The sequence below is a fragment of the Sciurus carolinensis genome, chromosome 1 (genome assembly GCF_902686445.1).
Source record: "Sciurus carolinensis chromosome 1, mSciCar1.2, whole genome shotgun sequence".
NCBI classification, from domain to species: Eukaryota; Metazoa; Chordata; class Mammalia; order Rodentia; family Sciuridae; genus Sciurus; species Sciurus carolinensis.
The window spans coordinates 74025194-74046255 of record NC_062213.1 but is presented as its reverse complement, the minus strand read 5'-3'; the positions used below and the strand labels follow the sequence as shown (position 1 = coordinate 74046255).

General features: G+C 38.6%; 1 protein-coding gene across 1 annotated transcript in view; it reads right to left on the bottom strand.

Moving 5' to 3' along the window:
• Window positions 1-19627, bottom strand: part of Ca8 (carbonic anhydrase 8) — an 88410-nt gene extending 68783 nt beyond the window's left edge. The window contains exons 1-3 of the mRNA XM_047565734.1: window positions 19282-19627; window positions 17890-18081; window positions 3260-3384 (exon numbers count right to left, since the gene is read on the bottom strand). Of these exons, the coding sequence (XP_047421690.1) occupies window positions 3260-3384; window positions 17890-18081; window positions 19282-19381 (417 nt within the window). The 5' untranslated portion in view covers window positions 19382-19627. The remainder of the gene's footprint in view (window positions 1-3259; window positions 3385-17889; window positions 18082-19281) is intronic.
• Between the last annotated feature and the right edge of the window lie 1435 nt (window positions 19628-21062).

Here is a 21062-nt window from a genome sequence, read left to right as displayed (position 1 = left end):
TGATGTCCAAAGAAAATAATTTTCCATGGTCAGAAGAAAAAACAGACAAGAATTAGTTTTAGTTGATCTCAAACTTGTCTTAAATCAACAACCAAAATGCAAAATACTCACACATTAAGGGAAAAAATTCCAGCCGGTAAATACAACACAGACATTCGTAAGAAAATATTTAATAGGTGTACATCCATTATGTCTTCAGATACCAGGTTGGAAAACATGGCACAGTTTTTTTTTTCTCTCAGTAAGGCACTGTCATTTAGGCATAAACCTAAAGAATTCATAACAGAATTCAGGTTTAAGGTAAAAGCCTGACAAGAAGCTTCAGATGGCTGTGGAAGCATGCGTGTTTCTGAAAACCACAAATCTCAAGAAAGGGAAGCACAAATGCGGGCTTTATCCATCTTGTTACTGAAAGAGCTGCACTGAAATGGCTGGAATTCACAAACTGCTAACTTTTGAAGCAGTGTTGGTGCTGACTCCTGGTAGTGTAAAAATACACTCAGGGTTGTTGTTATAATTGCAGTAAACAATTTTAAAAAGTCAAGGGGAAAGAGGTTGATGGATTTCTGTTAAAAGCTGTTCTTATATGCTACAGGTTACAGGCATAATAAATATTTGTTTATACCATTTGTTTAACAAACCAGACATTCCATTATAAGTGAAATCAACAAAAAGGAAATCAGTGAATGGGCATGTGATTCTGACATTAAAGTTGGTCTTAAAATATAAATAAATATGGACACTGTACTCAAAAAGAAAAAAAACTGAAAAAAGTCATGAGCTCAAAAAGATACCTAGTCCAAATCCTCACTCTCCACCATCCTGTTGGCCACATTCTTGTGTTAAAGGTGATCCTGGTGGCTGTTCAGGACCAGGAGACCAGTAGTCAGCTATCTAAGCAACCCTGTATTTGCCAGTTCATTATCACTTCTGAATGTTCATGCACCTGGAGTCCCCTTCTCTGTCATTACAATACATATTCACAGCCTCAAAAAAAAAAAAAAAAAACTGGTTTGCAGGGATCTCCCTCTAATTCTGCACCCTCACAGTATTTATGCATTCAATCAGGTATGGCAATGCACAAATGTCAGATGACTGATAAAAAGTATTTTCTCTAGTATTATATCAAGGGTAACCTGGGATAACAAAGAATATAAATATTACTCATTACCTATTTGGGAAAAATAATCAGAATTCCATTATCCTAAATATAAATATTTCTACACAAACAAAGCCTCACTACCAGAATTTAATCTTCACTCAAAACAATCCATTACCTGTGCTTAATGGTCTGGAGCAGTTAAAATGCCACCCAGTAGCCAGACCAGTCTGAACATTTGGTCCGGAAATTCTACCTGACAACACAGCAAAGATCACAGGTCACTGACTCCCCTAATCTAATTAAACTTTCTCAAGGCTGTAAACTCTGTGTCACAAGCAAAGGCCCCAAATTCTCATCCAGAAGTTCTTGCCTACCCCACAATGCCCATCTCTCCCTAAAACTCAGGGATTATTTGAGAACTAACTGGGACAAAAAGAAAGAAATGGCCTTTGAAACCCAAAGAAGAGGACAGGGCTTGTCCGGCCAGTCCCCTTGCCCTCCACCACCCAGCAGGTTCAAATGAACTCTTTCCTCTTTGATGTGTTCTGGTGTGGATGTTTCCTTCCCAGGTTGGCTGAGGACAGAGCAGTAGCCAGAGGTGATACAGGGTTGTTTTAACACAGCAGAAATAAGAGAACATCTCTAGGCACTGAGAGGGCAGCTCCCTGCACGGCAGCACATCAAGACCTTCAGCACTGAGGCCTCCAAGGAACTGTCCTCTCTCATGGTCCTCACTCCTCCTTCATCTTCAATAGACTTCAGTGCGGCTTTCTTCCCCTTCATTCCTAAAACATCTCACATTTCACTTTTAAGACTTGGGTCTCTTTAATAAAATGGATATCCTGAGCTTCAAAAAGGATTTGTAAAAATTAGTACACTAATTCCAAGAAACATTCCAATGTAACAATGTAATCCTTTAACATACACGTATAATTTATGTAAAATCATACAATAGTGATGTCTAGTCACAGAGGTGGTACTGTACCTGCTATCTGATCTGAGCAATTCCATGTTTAATATGAAGCAGATGGGAATGACAGAAAGGAGACTGGCATTCCTGCAGCCCCCACAAGGTACTCTTTTTTTTTTTTTTTTTTTTTTTTTTTTTAGGGATGGATCATTTTGATCCATCATCTCTACTTGGCACCTAAGTCGTCTATATGATTCTGGATCGAGATTAAAATCTGGAGCTGATATAATTGAGAATCAAAGTCTTAGAAACAGAAAAGATGACCCAGAAAATAGGAAAAGAGGAGGGAGGAAGGGAGGGTGGAGGAGGAAAAGGGGTAAGGAAGACAGGTTGGTGGAAATAAAGAAAACATGCTCATACATGCTTCCGAAGGGCTATTTCCTGGGGAGAATTATAGAAAGAGACACAGACAAGGCCTGGACATCCCCTCAACCTCACCAACATGGAATGCTTGTCTATGATGTGCCTACAATGAGCTAAACGACAGAGTTGACAGGGAAATGAGAGGGAGACAATCCGAGGTCAGCAAGAAAGACACAGTGGACATGACATGTGCCAGTCCATGGGTTCAGTGCATGGAACTGACCTATCATGATCATCTAGTACACTGGGCAGGGGTCAGGGGTCAGGGACACAGAGAGTGGGAGATAAATTCTACCTAGGGAAGGAACTCAGAAGAAGTTCCATAGAAGATATGACACTGGGTACTGAAGAAAGTGTAGGAGTCAACTAAAAAGGTAAGTGGAGGAGGGAAGACTGCAGACAAAAGAATCACTCTCTATAAATCCCCCTATCCCCAAAAGTCTGGGGACCAATTTTAAATAAGCTAAAGTTTTAATTGTTCCTGAGCTTCTTCCAACAGTTATTTGTTTCCAGCTCATCACCTTCCCAAAGGTACAAAAGTGACCAGATGAATGTGCCAAGACCACAGCATATCTACAGCAATAAGGATACTAGCATGGATCACCGTTAAGGCCAGCTACCCACCTGCATGCTCCCAGCCCAGTAAAGCAGGTGGGGAGTTTCACTTGCTGCCCCCAATCTTATATTTCATTAAGTATTTTTTTATCTTAGTATAAACTGACAAAATTCAAGAGTTATGCATCTCCTTTTATACTTACTCATTCTCAGCAGATCACTGAATACTTTTCTGAATAAGACTTTCACACAATGATCATTATTCTTACCTCCATGGGAAAAGCCTTGAAATTAACTGTGTGCTCGGAACCACGCTGGTTTTCTCTCCCCCAGTGAAATCTAACTTCATATAGTTCAAATTCATGCCCCTGAGGCAAAGGTCCTCCTGAGAGAACTGAAAAATAAATTTTATTGAATTACATCACAAATGTTTTAGTACAACATTATAATCACTAGAGATTTTTCAGGTTTTATTGGTAGTGTTTGACCAAAATGCTCTTATGAGCTCTACAAATTAAATTTATAAAGCAAAAATGAGAAATAATCACAACTCTGAGGCAAATTTACAATATTTGAGTTGGTCCAAAATTCTTGCAAGTGCTCATTCAGATACAGTAGAAGTTCAAAATCCCTAAAAAGTTGGGAAATAGTATGTATATTTTAACTTCTCATGTGTTTTCAGTCCAGGAATAGACAAGGAAAGCCAACTCCTCCTGAGACATAAGTTTAGCACTGGTCAGGTGACAAAAAGATGATCTTAATCTCAGAATAACCAACAATTTGCTGTAGATTTATCAATAAGTTAAACCACACTTACACATTACCAATTGGCACTAGCAGGCTATTATTTAGAGAACAGGCATAGGTTAACAAAACGATTCATGAACAGAATAAGCACTGAGTCACTTAACAATGAAATCACATTTATAAAAGAGATGACCGCTCATTATCATATAGAACACAAATGAAATTTAATCTTAATAAACTTCTAACAATCCTCAAAATATTAACAACAGTTCTACAGGGCTCTGTCCCTCTTCCTTATTTCTGGATATGATCCAGAATTTCATCCCAAAAAAGGATACATCATATGATAATGAAAAGCACATTTGCATGATAACATGTTTTGAAGACAAAGTATTTTAGCTAAATGCTCCATGACAGCATATGTAAAAACTTGAAATAAAGTTTATTACAGACAAATGGGCCAATTTCAACACAAATAAAGGTGGTTTAATTCCGGGCACGTTTCCTCTATCAACTCCCAATTCTACACAGTAGTAGCTAAGAATTTTAGGTTATTTTTGGTCAAAGAGCTGACAACCTTCACCACCACCACCACCACCACCATAGAAGAGGGATCTTTGAAACAGATTACTGTTCACACATAAGTTGCCTCTGAGGAGGAAAAACGAGAGCCCTGTCCTGGAGGAACAGCTGTCCTTCCTCAAATTCAATGGACAAGAAAGCAAACTAATGAAGGGATATTTATTTGTTTGATTGGGTCTTACCTAATAATTTATTCTAAACAGGATTTAAGGCTGATTATATCCACAAACATAAAACATAGTCAGAAAGTGTAAATTATGTAGAAAAACAGAGGGAAACAAAGAGGCCAACAGAAAATAGATGGAAAAATCTATCATAGAAAATGAAGGACATAAACTCCTTATTAACCATGCCCTAAAAATTTGGTTCTTAGCTTTCCAGCAGCTCAAACAAAAAAAGAAAAACAGCGTCCATAAGAAAAGGTGATTTTAATTTTTAAAGTTGATAAAAGTGAGATACATGGCCATTAGAATCAGACCACCCCACAGGATTTCAGTGTTCCTGCTCATGCCTGGCCTGTTTTAGGTCACACAACAAATCCCAGGGGTCCATGTTGTCAACCCCATCAGCAAAATAGAAAGGTAGGCTGAAGAGGGCTAAGTGTGACCTGCTCTATTCATCCAGCTAGCAAACCCAGGACAGAGCCCGGGCTGGAATATCCTGGCCCATGTCCCCAGGTGAGAATGACAGGAAAACCCAAATGTCAGTATCTTAAATGTGAACTAAAAATGAATTCTCAAAACCTAGATTTCTGAACTACAGCTCCTCCTTTGAGAACTACATTTCATCCTATTTTCCAAGACAATCCAAAAAATATCTAAATATGTGGATCAAAAAGGTTTACAGATATTCATAGCTATGGTGCAGGCTCACTCCATCTTCCTCTTCAATAAACATTGCATGATGTGGATTTAAGAATGTGTGAATTGTTTTTATTTCAAGTAGATGCCACAGTTTCTGAATAAACTTCCTCACCACCTCCTTTGGCAATAGCTGTCCAAATTTGGTCTTAAGAAAAACCCAGAAGGAGACCATAAGTCTACCCACTGCATACTACCAACCAACTCAGAAAGAAAATAAAATAAAATAAAGAGGGAGAGGATTTTTTCTGTCTTACAAGGCATCCCAGCCTGTATCAGTGGAAGGAGTAAGCACATCCTTCATCACGCACAGCGATGACCTGACCTGGGGCTTCAGCCAGTTAATTCTGTAACCCTCTACTTTTAAAAGGCAGCAATAAAACTGTCTTAGAGGAGGCTCAGCTCCATGTTGATAAGAAAGAAGAAAGCAGCATGAAATGAAGCACATATGAAATGAGAAAGAGGATTTAAAAAATCGTCCCATACACTATTGTGAGCATACGCACATACACATGCTCTCTCCCTCCTCCTCCCTCTCTCTCTCTCTCTCTCTCTCTCTCTCTCTCTCTCTCCCAATATCTCTCTGAAACAATTACAGAATCTATCAGTACTTTCTAATGGAAATGGATAATATAGTTGGTCTTAACAGTGATTTCAGGGGACCAAAAAGAGATCTACCTTACAAAACTGTACTCCCCATTTGACATCCCAATGCTTTTCTTTAAAAGCAACAGGTCTTTAAAACATGAAGATAAAAGCTTTTATTTGAAATACCTGGAAATTCAAGTGACACCGATCCATGTTTTGATAGGGAGAAGTCCAGAGCCCCAAGAGGGTTCATTTATAAATGTTTTCTGATCATCTACTACACTGTGCCAGGCACTGCATGAGATGTTTGACACACTGATTTTGACCAAACAGACAAAATTTCTGACTTCATGGTTCTTACATTCTACCATGTTGAAATGTAAAATCATTCACTTATGAAGACCAAATTTCACTGAGTGTTTGTTATTTGGTCTCTGTATGACAAGTGTGTTAATTGCAAAGTTATTACGTTCAATAAAATTACAAAACAAGATTCTCATGGATCTTATATTCTATGAGGTAGAAGTGGACACAGAGAAGGGAAACTCTTTGCCCAGGCCTGGTCCTCCAGGAAGAGGGGACAATGAGGTGGCTTTCAACTAGGAATTAGGGCCTGGGTATCTTTCATTTTGCTGCAAATGAATAATCTAAAGTAAAACCATACTAAAATCATGTGGCTATACAAAGCCATTAAAAATAAATATATATATGGAATTTAGAGTTCTATGAGGTGCTAGGTAAAAGTACTACCTGTTCATCCCCCAATAGTGATTATTTATAAAACTAAAAATGCATTGCAGCTCACTTTTATCCATCTGACAACATAACCTTAAAATATTATTCTTTCTTTTTACACCTTATATCTTTTTTGTAAAGAAACCAGTCATATCAAAGTGCTGCTCTTTTCCTACATGAATGAATGCCAATTTTTGGTGAACGATACTTGGTTACTGGCAGGTTTATTAGTTGTGATGACATTATGTTCAATAAAATTATAATGAAACAACATGCTAAATATTCTTAAAATAACAAACCTGTGAAAAGAATTATACAATAAATGGATGTCTTTGCCACTACCTCGATTTTTCTAAATGCTCTTTAATAGTATGACTATTAACCTTATCAGGCATAAAAAGAGAAGTTTCCCAGAGGAAACTCCTGCAAAATTTGAGAATCCCAAAAAGACTTGGGTGTATGTACATTTACCTGAATCTAAGCTTCTATAATCCTTTATTAAAAATAAATTTACCAGATAATTTGAAGTCTGCTGCTCATTTCACTTGAGTTCAACACACATAATGAGATCAACTCCATGCCTGGTCCCATGCTGACCACTGAATATATAAAGTGAAGGGATCCAGTCTTAGTACTGGCCAGGCATTTTCACTGATGAAGAAATCACACTTAACAGTCCAAGTAGGATGCATCAGGGACAGGAAAGGAAAGTGGACAGGTAGTAGGAGAGAAGCCAACCAAGTCTAAAACAAGTTCAGGAAGTTAGGGAAACTTTCTGAAGACGATGATAGCCAAGCTAAGAGAAGTAAGAAAAGTACAAATGAAGCAGAGAGAAGAGGCTTAGAAAGGCTCAGAGATGTGAAATAGCATAACTTTGTTCCAAGAATAAAAAGAGGTAACCAATGGTCAGGGGCAGGTTCATAACAGGGGCCTCAGTAGGAGGCTTGCAGCCTAGGAGATAGAATTTATTCTGCAGGGAGCCACTGAGGGCTTCTGCGCAGGAGACTAACATGATTGTCTTTGCCTTGTGAGATACTACTCCAGGGTCTGCACACATATCGGAACAGCAAAGGGCAAGCCCCACCAGTGAGAAAGCTGCTGCCATGGCCCAGGCGAAGGTGGCAGGGCCAGGAGAAAAAGGCTGCTAAAGCCACACTCCAACCAGAGGAGAAACACTAATGGACCCCTGACACATCCCCTAAGGGACCCAAAGGCCCAACTACTTTATTCTTAATAGGTTTGAAGATTTTAAAACTTCAGAATAACTTTTAAGAAATCCCAAAGGCATTCATAAAACATTCCAAAAGAAATATTTGTTTTCAACATTTTAAATCTTCAAAGCAAAGATCAATATTTTTACTCTTCTCATTTTTTAATACATAGTTCTCTTTCATATAAAGAATAAATATCTTCAGCTTTTAGAAAAAGGCCCAATCTGAGTCTTGTAGAAGGACTCCCAGGATTCTTTGGTCAAAATCCTCACCACTAGTTCATCAGAAACCATGGATCACCCTCATAGGCTTTGAGACATGCTTTTGATTATTTTCCTAGAAACCCTGCAATTACCCTAAAACCTGAATGCACTGTAGAACAGTATGGCCAATGGTGGCAGAACTGACATAGAACTATACTCCATGGCATTATGGGAAACACCTTTCAACTTACTGCCTATGGTATTTAATAAGGCTTTATGAGCCCACTGTATTGAATAAGGCTTTATGTGGTGTTGTAATATGCTCTGGACTATCAATGGGGCTTACAAGTCAAAATCCAAATACTGTCCCGCAGAAAATCTTAGCCAACATTGTTATGGTGTCCAAAGAGATGCTACTGTGATTGTAAAAAGTCCAAGTGATCCAAAATCAAACATTTGTAAAAGAATGATTTGTTTGGGCTGGGGAGAGAGCTCAGCTGGTAGAGTGCTTGCCTCACAAGTGCAAGGCCCTGAGTTCGATCCCCAGTACCACAAAAAAAAAAAAGAGAGAGAGAAATGAATTCTCAAAAGAATGATTTGTTTGGAAGAAGACAAAATCCTCAACACTAGTCCAAATTTCTTTAAAAGCCATAGTTATGTGACAACAGGCAATATTTGATTAGAAGGCAATAATCTACAGAATTCCACAAAATCCGGGTGCTATGAAGCTACTCCACATGGACTAACAAGAGAAGGAAACTTCTTTAAGATTTGGCCTCTGACTGATTCTGGGTTTGCATGTGATAGCCTGAATGGCCACAGATTTTCTGATGACTAGTAAGCATTTCTTCTTTTTTTTTTTTTTTTTTTTTTTTTGCGGTACATTTATTCTTATGAATTGATTACTCTTCCTATTCAAGGGAACTGATGACTGCTATTAAAAGCATGTACTTACCAAGAAACTATTTGCTAATGAATATATATACGTGTTATGTTGGCATACAATTGTAATATTACCTTAATATATTTTTAACTTCTGTAGGGTATTTTGATAGCTCCCTTTCCATTGATATTAATTTTTGTGTTCTTATTTTTTTCTTAATTTAGACTTATTTTTAATCAAAGTTTAGCTGTATTATTTCTTCTCTATTTCATATATTTCTGCCCCTACTCTTATTTTTCCCTCCTACTACATAATTTGAAAATATTTTGGTTGTTATTCTAGCTTCTTTCTGATACAAGTACTTTAAGTTATAAAAGTTCATCTTAGTACTATTCCATCTCAGAGATCCTGATATTTTAAGCTTTTATTATAACTTAGTTCAAAGCACTTTTTGATTACTTTTCTTGTGCTTTCTTCCATGACCTCTGAGATATTTCATTTTGAAATAGTTGACATGTCAGGGTGGGGTTCTATATATCTTAAAGTGATTGATTTCTAATGTAATAAATCATGCAGGAAACACAGTCTATATGATTTCAAATTTTTAAAAAAGTAATGGAAGTGCTTTTTATATTATTGTATTGATTACATACATGTCAAAACTGATCAAATTACATTCTTTAAATAAAGTACTTTATGGTACTTCATTTTACCTCAATAAAGCTGTGGAAAAAAAAATATATATATATGTGTGTGACTACACACACACACACACACACACACACACATATTCAAGCTCTCAAAGGTAGAGATCAGGGCTGGAGGTGTTAAAGAGTATTTGCATGGATTCATGAGGTATTTTCAGGTAGCATTCATGAGACCCTATGTTTGGTACCCAGCTTTAAAAAGGTAGAGATCACAGTAATAGCATAGAGAGTAGGTCAGTCAGTCACACTGAGAAAAGTAAAGCAGATTAAAGCAACTAAGTAATTCAAGTTCTCCAAACAATAAAGTTAGTCATGAAGAAATTTAACCCTGATATCTCATATAAATAAAAAACATAGGACCTCTTCAGCAAAAACAAGGTCAAGATGTCTTTAACAACTTCATCTTTGTATCAGCAAGGCTGCTAAGAAACAGTATAAGAAGTTGTCATGTTTTGGGGGAGGGGTGTGACTAATAATTATCCTCTAGCCTAAAATTAGTATTGTGAATTGTAAAAGACCCAGAAGTAAAATTTCCTAATTAAAGTTTCTATAATAAGTTTCCAAGAAGGGCACAAATGACCTATCCTGAACAGCAAATTCTCCCACTGATGGCCCATTAAAAATGTCATTACTTTAATACACTCCTGATATTCAGATGGAATGACATGCTACTTCACAGGCCTGGGCAGTCCCCCACCTTCTCACTACCTAAGTATCTAATCACTCAGGCTAGAAATCTACACACCATTAACCCTCATCTGCTGCTTCGTTTTCTGTGGTATCAATTACCCATGGTCAAACACAATTTGAAAATACTGAATGGAAAATGAGAGAGATAGAGAAAGAGAGAGAGACAGAGATTTACATAACTGTTATTATAGTATATTTTCATAATTGTTATATTTCATTATGATTTATTGCTGTTAATCTCTTACTACACCTAATTTATAAATTAAACTTTATCATAGGTATGTAGGATAGAAATAAACAGTGTATATAGAATTTGGTATAATCCATTTCAGGCATCTACCAAGGACTTGGAACATACCCCTAAATCAATAAGTAAGGATTACTGTAATAATATTTTTGTATTTATGCTACTGTTCATACCATAAATATGTTCAATTTTGATTTGTCTGTAACCTTAAATGTTAAGATTCCTGCACACAATGATTCACCTGTCCTACTGAAAAATAAAATGATACATGGTGGCAGGTTTAATAAATTGTCTCCACATTCAAGGCCACGGTGTGGTTAGGTCACACCAAGAACACAATGCTTGGTTCAACTCCACATTGGGAGGGGCTGTCTCCCTGAAAATATGTCCAGTGTGGAACAAAGGCAAGGAGGCAAGACCCAACAGGCAGCCACCTCTAACAATTCCTTTTTCTCCTTCTCCACATGGCTAATTCCTTGAGTTCCATGAACTGCTCCTCAGAAATCTCCGTCACCCTTCCTTTTCCACTGATCCTGTGATGGCTTCAGTCTTGGATTGTTTAATCTCTTGAATTGAACTTCAAACTCGCTCTCAGACACCGTCTCATTCCATGCGCTCAGGTTAATTTTTCTAAGGCAACACATTAATTATGACTTTATTCCACAGAGAGAAAAAAAAAGATTGTATTCTTTAGAGTTCGTTCAGGGCCCTCGTGAATGTGCCCCAATACACCCTCTCTATTACATTTCCCATTAACACCCTTTTACCATGAATCTTCCCTCCAAGCTAAAGGATCTTCCTTTCCTCATACCATCCAGATCTGGACCCTTCCACATTCGTGTCTCTTTTGCATGCTGTCTCTTCCTCCCATATGCTGTTCACACATTTGGATCACTTCAAATGCTACCTTCTCCACAAACCCTTTCCTGATAATTCCCACCAAAAATCATCTTTCCCTGTATACCTATCTTCCATGACCTTCCAGTGTAATCTCCCAGAGGGAAGGTTTTAGTCATGATTTAGGTTTACCTTACCCAAGGTATGTATGACTCCTTACATAAGGTAAAACAAAGACTGTCAGCTCTACCCTTCAGGCCACAGGAAACCCAAAAACATGCAAGTCTGGGGCACAAGTGCACAACTCCAGCTTCTGACAAGTCAAACAACTGTAAAACCAGGCATGCTCTCTGCACCTTGCCCATTTCCGACAGTCCCCTCCTAGCCATACTGACTCCCAACACCACAGATGAAACAGGCAGTCAGTAGCTATTTTCAATCTTCTTCCTGGCTGCTGATATTTATAGTGTCTGTCTGATTCTTAGAGATAAGCCCATTTTTAACTCCTATTAGTAATTTTAAAGGGGTGAAGGACCATCATATTAGTTGAATGAACAAAATACATGTCAGAAGGGCAAAAAGTGGCAACTAGGTGGTACCATGACAATGGTCAGTATTGGATTTTGTGTGGGAGAACAGTTATATTTGTTCTATATAGGTCCAGAGTCCTAAAATAGAAAGCAACGGAGGAGATTACAGAACTTTCTGACTTTTGTAATTGCTCAAATGCCAATGAATTTCCTTCCCTGAGATGTTCAAACTGATGCTGTACAAATCTTGCCAGAAGGTCTGAGAGGGAAGGCTGGATTGGCTGCCCTCCAGGAACCCATTTCACAGGGAGAATCTATGACCACAGTCCCTTTCCTAAATGCGTTGGCTGTACAAAGTAGCACACACTGTGTATGGGTATGCTGCTTATGGGGTACATGCAACACGAGAAGAGGGTCAAGGAGGAAATGCTGAGGAATCCCATTATTAAGGATCATGAAGGATGAAGAACTGGCAGAAAAGAGGCAATCAAAACTAAGAAATGTCAGAACGCTATGTGTCACAGAGACCAACAGGAGAGGAGTTCCAAAAGTTTCATTTCGAAGGCAGCAGAGTTAATGTACTACAAGAACTTTGAAGTGCCCATTGGATTTAGGGGACTACAAAGTCACCAGTAACCTTAGCCTGAAAAGTTACAACAGAATCCCAGGTAGTTGGATGGAGCAGCAAGCACATGTTCATGAAATACCTCAAATATAAAGGCAGTATCTCCAAAACAAGCTTTAGTTTGGTAAGTATAAGCATTTAAATTACACTACAATTGTTGTATCCTTTTAGGTAAATCTCTATGATTTTTTTAAATATAAACACAAAGAAAGAGAAGAAGGGAGGGAGGAAGAGGGAGAGACGAAAGGAAAGAAAAAAGTGAAGGAAGAAGGAAGGAAAGAAAAACTAAGGCTCCCAGACCATTAAAGCCTCAAAGGGGCCTGAGTTTTCAGCAGAGTGGTGTATACAAATTTGGCCTTAATTTCTTTTTAAAAAGCTGTGCATATTTTATGAATTTTTAAATATAAAAAGGCAGCATACTACATTTGAAGTGGGTACCTCCAGTTAGACAAGGAAGACTGTACTCCAACATTCATCTTCCCACCCTTCTCAATCCTCACTAAATTAGAAGAATACAAATTTGCATAAGTAAAATGGACAAGAGTGGAGATAGCAGAAGAGAAATGCAGAAAACAAAACAAAAAGTGCCAGAGAGCTGTTAAGAGGCCTAAAAGGTAGTAAATGATATGGCAAAACAGAAGCTATAGGAAGGGGAAGCCCACAGGAGGTGGGCAAGTCCTACCACAGAAGCTGGTTGCTACGGTGTGATGCTTGTGTCTTCTCCCGAACACAACAGCATTAAAAGCTAGAGCCTACAGAGGTAATCATGAAGTAATCAGGTCAGGAGGGTTCTGTGCTCATAAATGGGATTAGTGCCTTACAAAAGGGTTCCAGGGGGCCCATTTGCCCCTTTGCCCCTTTTTGTCTGTCTGCCACATGAAGACACAGCCGTGAGATGTCCTCCATGGAGCAGAGTGGGTCCCTACCAGACAGTGAATCCCCCTGCACCTTGAACTTCCCAGACTACAAAACTGTGAGAAATAAATCCCGTTTGTTTATAAATGACCAAGTCTAAGGTCTTTTGTTATAGCAACCAAATGGAGTAAGAAACCAGGGAAGACCGGAGAAGCATTAGGTATTTCAGGATATGGAGGTACACAGTAGGAAAGAAAAAACAAGAAAGGGGATTTAAATCCTTAAAAAAAAAAAAAAAAAAAAAAAAAAAAAGCAATTAGGCCTCCAGATCTCATTCCTATGGCCAGGCAGCTACCCTCCACCTTCTCTGGCAAAGGATGAAAGGAATGTGAACATGCCAGTGACATTCTCCAGTCTGAGGCCAACAGTCAGAATGTGGGCAGTCAGGTGTGAGTCAGCCCCCACCCCAAAATACAAGTAAAAGGCAGATAAATTCCCAGAAAGTGACAGAATCTACAAAGACTCCTCCATGTGGGCAGGTCCTTGCCTGATCACATTACCAGAAGTCAATCCAGACCTCAATCCCTGATCATGTGTACTTTTTTAAACTCATTCTTAAGTATGAACAAAGAACCAAAATCACTAGACGTTTGATGAGCACCTCCAAAATGAAAGAGAAGGACAAAAACAAACAGAATAAAGAATCCAGAATTAACAGAGACACGTGGGACTCAGGAAAGGAGCAATACAGAAATCAATGAAGAAAGAGCTCACATTCATGAAATACAGGATGCTGTACTTTAAAAACTGAAATTTTTTTTCCATAAAATGAGCACAATTTTTTAGAAATTAAAAATATGAGAACAGAAAAAATAAAAGCTAACAGAAAAACTGAAAGATATAAATTGGGGAAATGTAACAGAAAGCAGAAGAAAAAGGTAAAAAGAAATCAGGAATAAAGGGAAAAAAATTAAAACTTATCAATGAAATAATACAAGAAATGTAAGAAAATTTCTGAGAAATAAAGATACAATTATTCTGATTGAAAGGACTCACCAGGTGCCCAGTACGGAGTGAAAAAAAATAAAATAAAAAACACACACTAAGGCCCATGATGGAAATCGAAAAGCAGATGGCACTAGATTTTTCCACTGCAAGACTGGAAGCTAACAGGCGAGGGAGCCATGATGTCAAACAACAGATGACACCAGAAACTACTTCCAAAACTACAGCCATCCCAGGCAAATCCAATCAAGTGTGAGGTGTAAGGACACTCTGGCAGATACACAAAGCATCCAGTAGTTCCTGGAAGGTGAACATAAGAGGGAACAGACCAATAAACTCCCTGAAATGACAGGGCAGTCCCAAAAGAGGATGACAGATGGCACAGCCTTCAGGAAAGATGGAATCCAACAAAGAAAACAGAGGGACTTTGAAGGTATAAGGTCCTAGTAGAGCAAGTGATGGCTGTAAAGAAGGCTGGGGAGCCTGCAGTTCAGACAAGAAGAACAAGGAGCCAAGGAGCAGAAGAAAGGACAAGACGCAGGAGTACTGACTTTTGTATGCTTTTGTATGTCCTGAGAGAAGATCTGTGATCTGTCAGAGTTTGAAAGTGAATTTATGATAAATAAAGGAACAAAAACACATTAACTCCAGGAAAAAAAAATACATTATTTTATAAAGGAAACAGAATATAGTCTCAGCTGTAAATAATCGTTACCTAATCAAAATAATAAAAAACACTGAGTATTAATTTAAATAAAAATACAACTTAAGTATATAAGAGTAGGAGTGAAATCACAAGAGGAAAGAGAAATAAGAGAACTGGCCTCATCTTCCATAGTAGGGCATTCAAAAATATCCTAAACATCAGAGCATAACAGGATAAACACGTTATTAGGAAATATGGAGGTGACTACATGAAAAACAACCAAAAACGTTCAAAGCAGCCATCACTAGAGGAAGAGAAGTTGCAGTGCAGAGGGTCAGGGTACAAGCAGAGACAGACAGAAATATAGTAATATTCAGTTATTTAAATTATGTCTATATTCCATTTTGAAGAAGAAAATTTTTTTCAAATACACGAATGACAGGGTGTTCAGGGCTTACAGACTTTTTCTTTAAGAAGCATAAATCCCCTAGGAAAAAAATAATTTATTGGTCAAGATACGGTATTTTTAGTTTGTTTTTATTTGTTTGCTTGCTTGTTGTTGTTTGCAGAAATACTGAAAGGGAAGAAACAATGAGGAAGAAAGCATTAAAGAAGTAGAAAGGTGACAGGGCATCTAAAGGAGGAAGGTCTCCAAGGAGGAAGAGTTTAAGTGCATTCACATTAGCCGAGACAGAAACACAGAGTTCTTCCTCAGTGGACAGGGGTGGAGGATGGAGGAAGGGAAAATAAAGGTAGGTGAGGAAGAAACTTCTCATGGCTAGACAGTGGACATGGCCAGACAGTCTCCAGCTGGGGGTGAATTAAGGAGTAAGGAAGATCACAAATTTTTAAGAAGGCACCTTAAGAAAATGGTAAGTCCAGTCAGGTATGGAGGTGCCCACCTATGATCTCAGCAACTCAGGAGGCTGGGGAAAGACGAACCCAAGTTTGAGGCCAGCCTCAGCAACTTAGCAAGGCCCTGTCCCCTGTCTCAAAATAAAACATAAAAGGGGTGGGGATATAGTTTAGTAATGAAGCACCCCTATGTTCAATCTTCAGTTACAAAAATAAAAGTCCAATTTGATGAAGTAAATTTGATTTTCAAGCAGGACTGGACACACTCAATGTGGCATTTGTACTTAGTCATTCTCTATGCTCCAATATTTTATAAAAGGTTCCTATCATGTTTACGCTAGAACTTTTTAAACAACTGTGTTTTCACTAGACAATGAGTCCTCAAGAATGCTCTTAGCCATTTGTAGACAACCAATACTCATCCTGGTGCTTAATGCAAAATGCCTTTTGTTGTATGAATCTATAAACATTTATTTCCAGAAATACAAATGGATATCCATTCAGATTGTCAGCAATCAACACATCATGTCATATACATGTAGTACCTTAAAGTGTTTTTATATGCCAGAAGTCATCATTCAATAACTTCACAATATACTTAAAAATAATATACAGTGTCCCATCATAGATAAACCTTCTCCCCAAAATTCTGACTTACATTATATATGTCTCTTTGATTAAATATATATAAAACTAAGGATCTCTCAGGGTGATGCCCCCATCTTGGCTATCAAGACAACAGGGAAGACTACATGAATCTAAGACTCCCTCATGGGTTCTAACTTAAAGCTCAGAAACATTCATGGTGAATGAAAAATCCATAGTTGGAGGGCTGAAGTTGTGGCTCAGAGGTAGAGCACTTGCCTAGCATGTGCAAGGCACGGGGTTTGATTCTCAACCCCAAATATAAACAAATAAAAAAAATAAAGATATTGTGTTCATATACAGCTAAAAATATTTTTAAAAATCCATAGTTTAGGGCCTGGGGTTGTGACTCAGTGGTAGAGCACTTGCCTTGCATGTGTGAGACCCTGGGGATCAAATCACTACACCGTACATAATTAAACTAATAAAATAAAGGTCTATCAACATCTAAAAAAATATTTTTTTAAAAATCCATAGTTGGAAATCAATACCTGCCTTACCTAATAATAAACCTAAATATTGTATGGCTTGAAATATCAAACTTGTTGATTTGGAACTAATTTAAATAGTTTCTGCTTACCAAGCATGACCAGTTATTTGAAAATAATTTTACAATTTTTCCAAGAGGGAAAGACAGTTATTTTTCACTATAAAAAAAAAAAATGACTGGCTGGGGATATAGTTCAGTTGGTAGAGTGCTTGCCTTGCAAGCACAAGGCCCTGGGTTCAATACTCAGCACCACAAAAAAACCAAAAAAAAAAAAAAAAAAAAAAAAAATCATGATATTAATGCTAATGTTTAAATAAACCTGTTTTCCCTTCCCCTAACTTTACACTAAAAACTGATTTCCTTGAAAATTACCCTTTTCCACAAAATATTTCCAATTCATCTCAAAGAGATTTGGGAATGGGGTTTGGGAATGGGGGGAGTTAAAAAATAAATAAAAGCAAGAGTTTCATTTGCCATTTAAATGTTTTAGTTTAGAGGATTTTTAGTGCTATAATTAATATTAATATAGTAGAAACAACTAATTTGCAAAGTCTATCTTAAATGCCAGATTATGTCAGTAAGTTCTATCTTCAGTTTCACAAAGTAGCAAAACAGAATTATAATTATCTAAGTGATTTCAGCTATTTAACAATTTAGAACAAAATAGAATTTGTACACCTTTCCTTATATTTCACAAAGTTCACAAAACTAAGGTGGTTCCAGTAACATTACACAAAAAAACACTAACAACTGAAATCTTCATAAAATTTGACCCTTTTATCCTTTCAAAATTGTTTCAGAATACTCCCCCAAAAATGTATCTTATGGTATAAAAAGGTGTCCTGAAAATAGAGCTTTGTTAGCTGTAACTTTAAAATCAAACAAGTTAAATCATTTTCCATTAAGTTCCTGAAGACTTCTAGTTTACAAAAGGGCATGAACATGTTTTCTAAAATACCTGATTTGGACTTCAGAATAACCTGAATAGTATGTCCATCATTGGTGACTTCACAGTCCCGGCAGACCACATAATTTGGAGAGAGGCGGACATCCAGCAGTGAAGGGTCATATCTAGCTTCTCTTGAGTTTAGGTTAATAGGAGACTGATATTCCCCATTAGCATCAGGAAACACCAAGCCCCACTCAACACCTAAGGACACAATGAAAAAATAAAAAAATCAAGAACAAGTTAAGGAAAAAAGTAAATTAGAGTAAAATTTAACACATGAAAACTAGTTAAAAACTCTCATGTTATGAATAGGGTTTTTTGAAAATTATATATATATATATATATATATATATATATTTTAGCTGTTGATGGACCTTTATTTTATTCATTTATTTATATATGGTGTTGAGAATCTAACCCATTGCCTCACACATGCTAGGCAAGCGCTCCACCATTGAGCCACCCCAGCCTTCACAAAGAGTCTTGACTACCACAACTCTACAAATGAAATATGATGTGTGTAAATTTTTGCGCTCATATATAAATGAGCTAATATTATCAGATACACATACAAAATCCTTAACTAATGAAATATCCTATTTGTTTGCATTTGTCCACATAGATATAATAATTTATGGCTCTGGAAAATTAAAGTTATCTCTAAGTGATTATAAAAAAAATACAACAAAAAAATTTCCTGTTCAATTATGTTTAGGACTTAAGAAATACCTGTAACTTTCAACATGCTTAGTGAGAGCTAAAAACTATCACTGTCGTATCAGAAATGCATATGCAGTAAAGTGTGCGTAAAGATAGCTAGATATACATAAACGTGCTCCTTCCAAATATTTTACAATTAAAATTGTACATCCTGTGTTTCAGCATATGTAGTAAACATCAGCACTAAGGCTTAGCTATTGGGAACCATACGCCTTCAGGGATAAATTTTCTGTTTAATAAAAAGTCAACCCAAACCCATTGATTCAGTTTGAAACTTAAGACAAGTTTTATAAAGAGTTGAGCGTTGATAGTATCCGTCATGAAAAGAATACAAAGTAAGAAACTAATAGTTTCACGGCCACCTCTAAATATTAACGCGTACCGCGGCTCTTCCTGGCTACTCTTTTGAGTACCCGCCGCCAGGCAGCAGCAGGTGCGAACAGCCACAAGAAGGTCAAACCCCCACAGCCGCCCAGGTCTCGAACCGAGGCAGCGGGAGACCGCAGGTGGCGGGCACGCCTCCCCGGAGCGCCTGGAAAGACCTCAGAGAAACCGGAAAGCAACGGAGACTCCCGTGGGAAGGAGTGGATGCGCTCGAAAGCTGCAGGGCGCAGGGCCCCGAGCTCCGCAGGACACTGACGCGCCGTCCCGTACCAGACACCCAGACACGCGGTCTGTTACCTTCCTCGTAGCCCCACTCCACGCCCTCCTCCTCTTCCTCTTCATCCTCCTCCTTCTCTGGGAAGGCGACGGTATCTTCGATGAAGCTCAAGTCAGCCATAGGAAAGTCGCGGGTGTCTCAGCGCTCTCTCCAGAAGTGATTGCGCCTAGGCTGGATAAGCGCTCCGGGGTGCGCGTGGGAGTGTGAACGCGCGCGCTGCGGTGCAGCACTGTAGGAGTGTGAGCGCGCCGCCGTGGGCGTGGGAGCGCGGGCAAGAGAGTGCCCGAGGCGCTGGGCCGACGTGCGTACCGCCAGCGCCTAGCTTTGCTGCAACCCGCCGCGGCGCGCGTCTGCACTCGGGGTGGAGAGAGGCAGGTCCGGGAGTAAGGAACCGGCGATTTATAAACCCGGCCGGGGCGTGTCTGCACGCGAGGATCCGCCCCCTTCGCTTAATGGCCTGGGGACCCATGGAGCGAACAGCAGGAAACAGGGCTTCGGGACTACCTGGCGAAACCACAGAAGCAACACGGGCACCCCATGCTCTCCCGTGAGGTCGTCCGCACCACCCCTGGCTGCCCTTGCCCTTTTCACCCTTCCAAAGCCCCGCAAGTCTCCTAAGGTCAGCCCTCTCGGGACCCCACACCCCAGCCTGGAACACGCGCTCTCTCCGTTTATTTATTTTCATCTTTATTCCAGGAAATGCCGGAAAGAAAGTGACTTGGAAAGGAGAAAGATGGAGGGGGGAAAATTAGAACTTGCAGACCCCATAACAAAATTTAAAAAGGATTTCTCCCCCGGAATCTTTTGATTGCTCAGTATTTACTTTTTAATTCGTCCTTAGAACACAGTGAAAACGAGCGTGGAAATTTCCTGAAATAGTTGGAGTTCCTAAAAACATTTCAGGAAAAACGATTGTTTTAATGTCGAGATGTAGATATTCTTGGGGTGAAACTGTGCATAGAAAAGTATTATTTCAAAGGCAAAACTAGTGAAAGGAAATAAAGAGAGGGTACTTGCTTGTAGCTTCAAGTCTGCTGCTACAGGCTCACCTTGCTGTGTACACAGCTCCCAATCACTTAGTGAAATCGTGTAAATAATGAAATGCACACATTGCATAACAGGAACTTTCCTGATCCAAAGAGGTCACACTGTTACCTCTTCAACATGTTTAATAATTTCAGCGCCCTTTTCCAATGCCCTATTTGATAAGCCCTAAACTGGTTAACTCCACATTTTTAGAAAGATTTATGTGCATAATAGCTCAGATTCTAGCCTTAAGTACAATTTGTTTTTTATATGCCCCATGCACACACCAGAATGTCTGTTAGTAGTTTGAATAGTCTGTTGTTCTAAATCATGCCAACCTTATGAATGCTTAATTCTTCAAAAGGATGGATATGGTTAGTTTGGGGAATGTTTGCGTTCTGTGCTCCTGTCCTCCAATGCCTACTCAGCACCTTCACTTTAATAAAAAAATAAACTTTAAGTCTTATCACAAGCCTATTACAAACCCCTTCATAAAGTGGATTGGGTCTGAAAGTGGGAAGAGGAACTCAACTCAATCAATTCTACCACTTTCTGGAAAGTTCAGTAAAGTGAAAACTACTGGCCAACTTTAGCTTTGAAGATTTCAAATATTTGTGTAATTTCTCTTTCCCCTTAACGCAGAGACCCTAAAGCTGGCTCCATCGTTCATAGAACCAAACCAGTCTGGAACTGAATCCACTCTCTATTCACTGTCTTCAGGTTCTTCTTCAGCAGACAGTCTCTCTCTTTTTTTGCACTTTAATAGGCCTGAGAT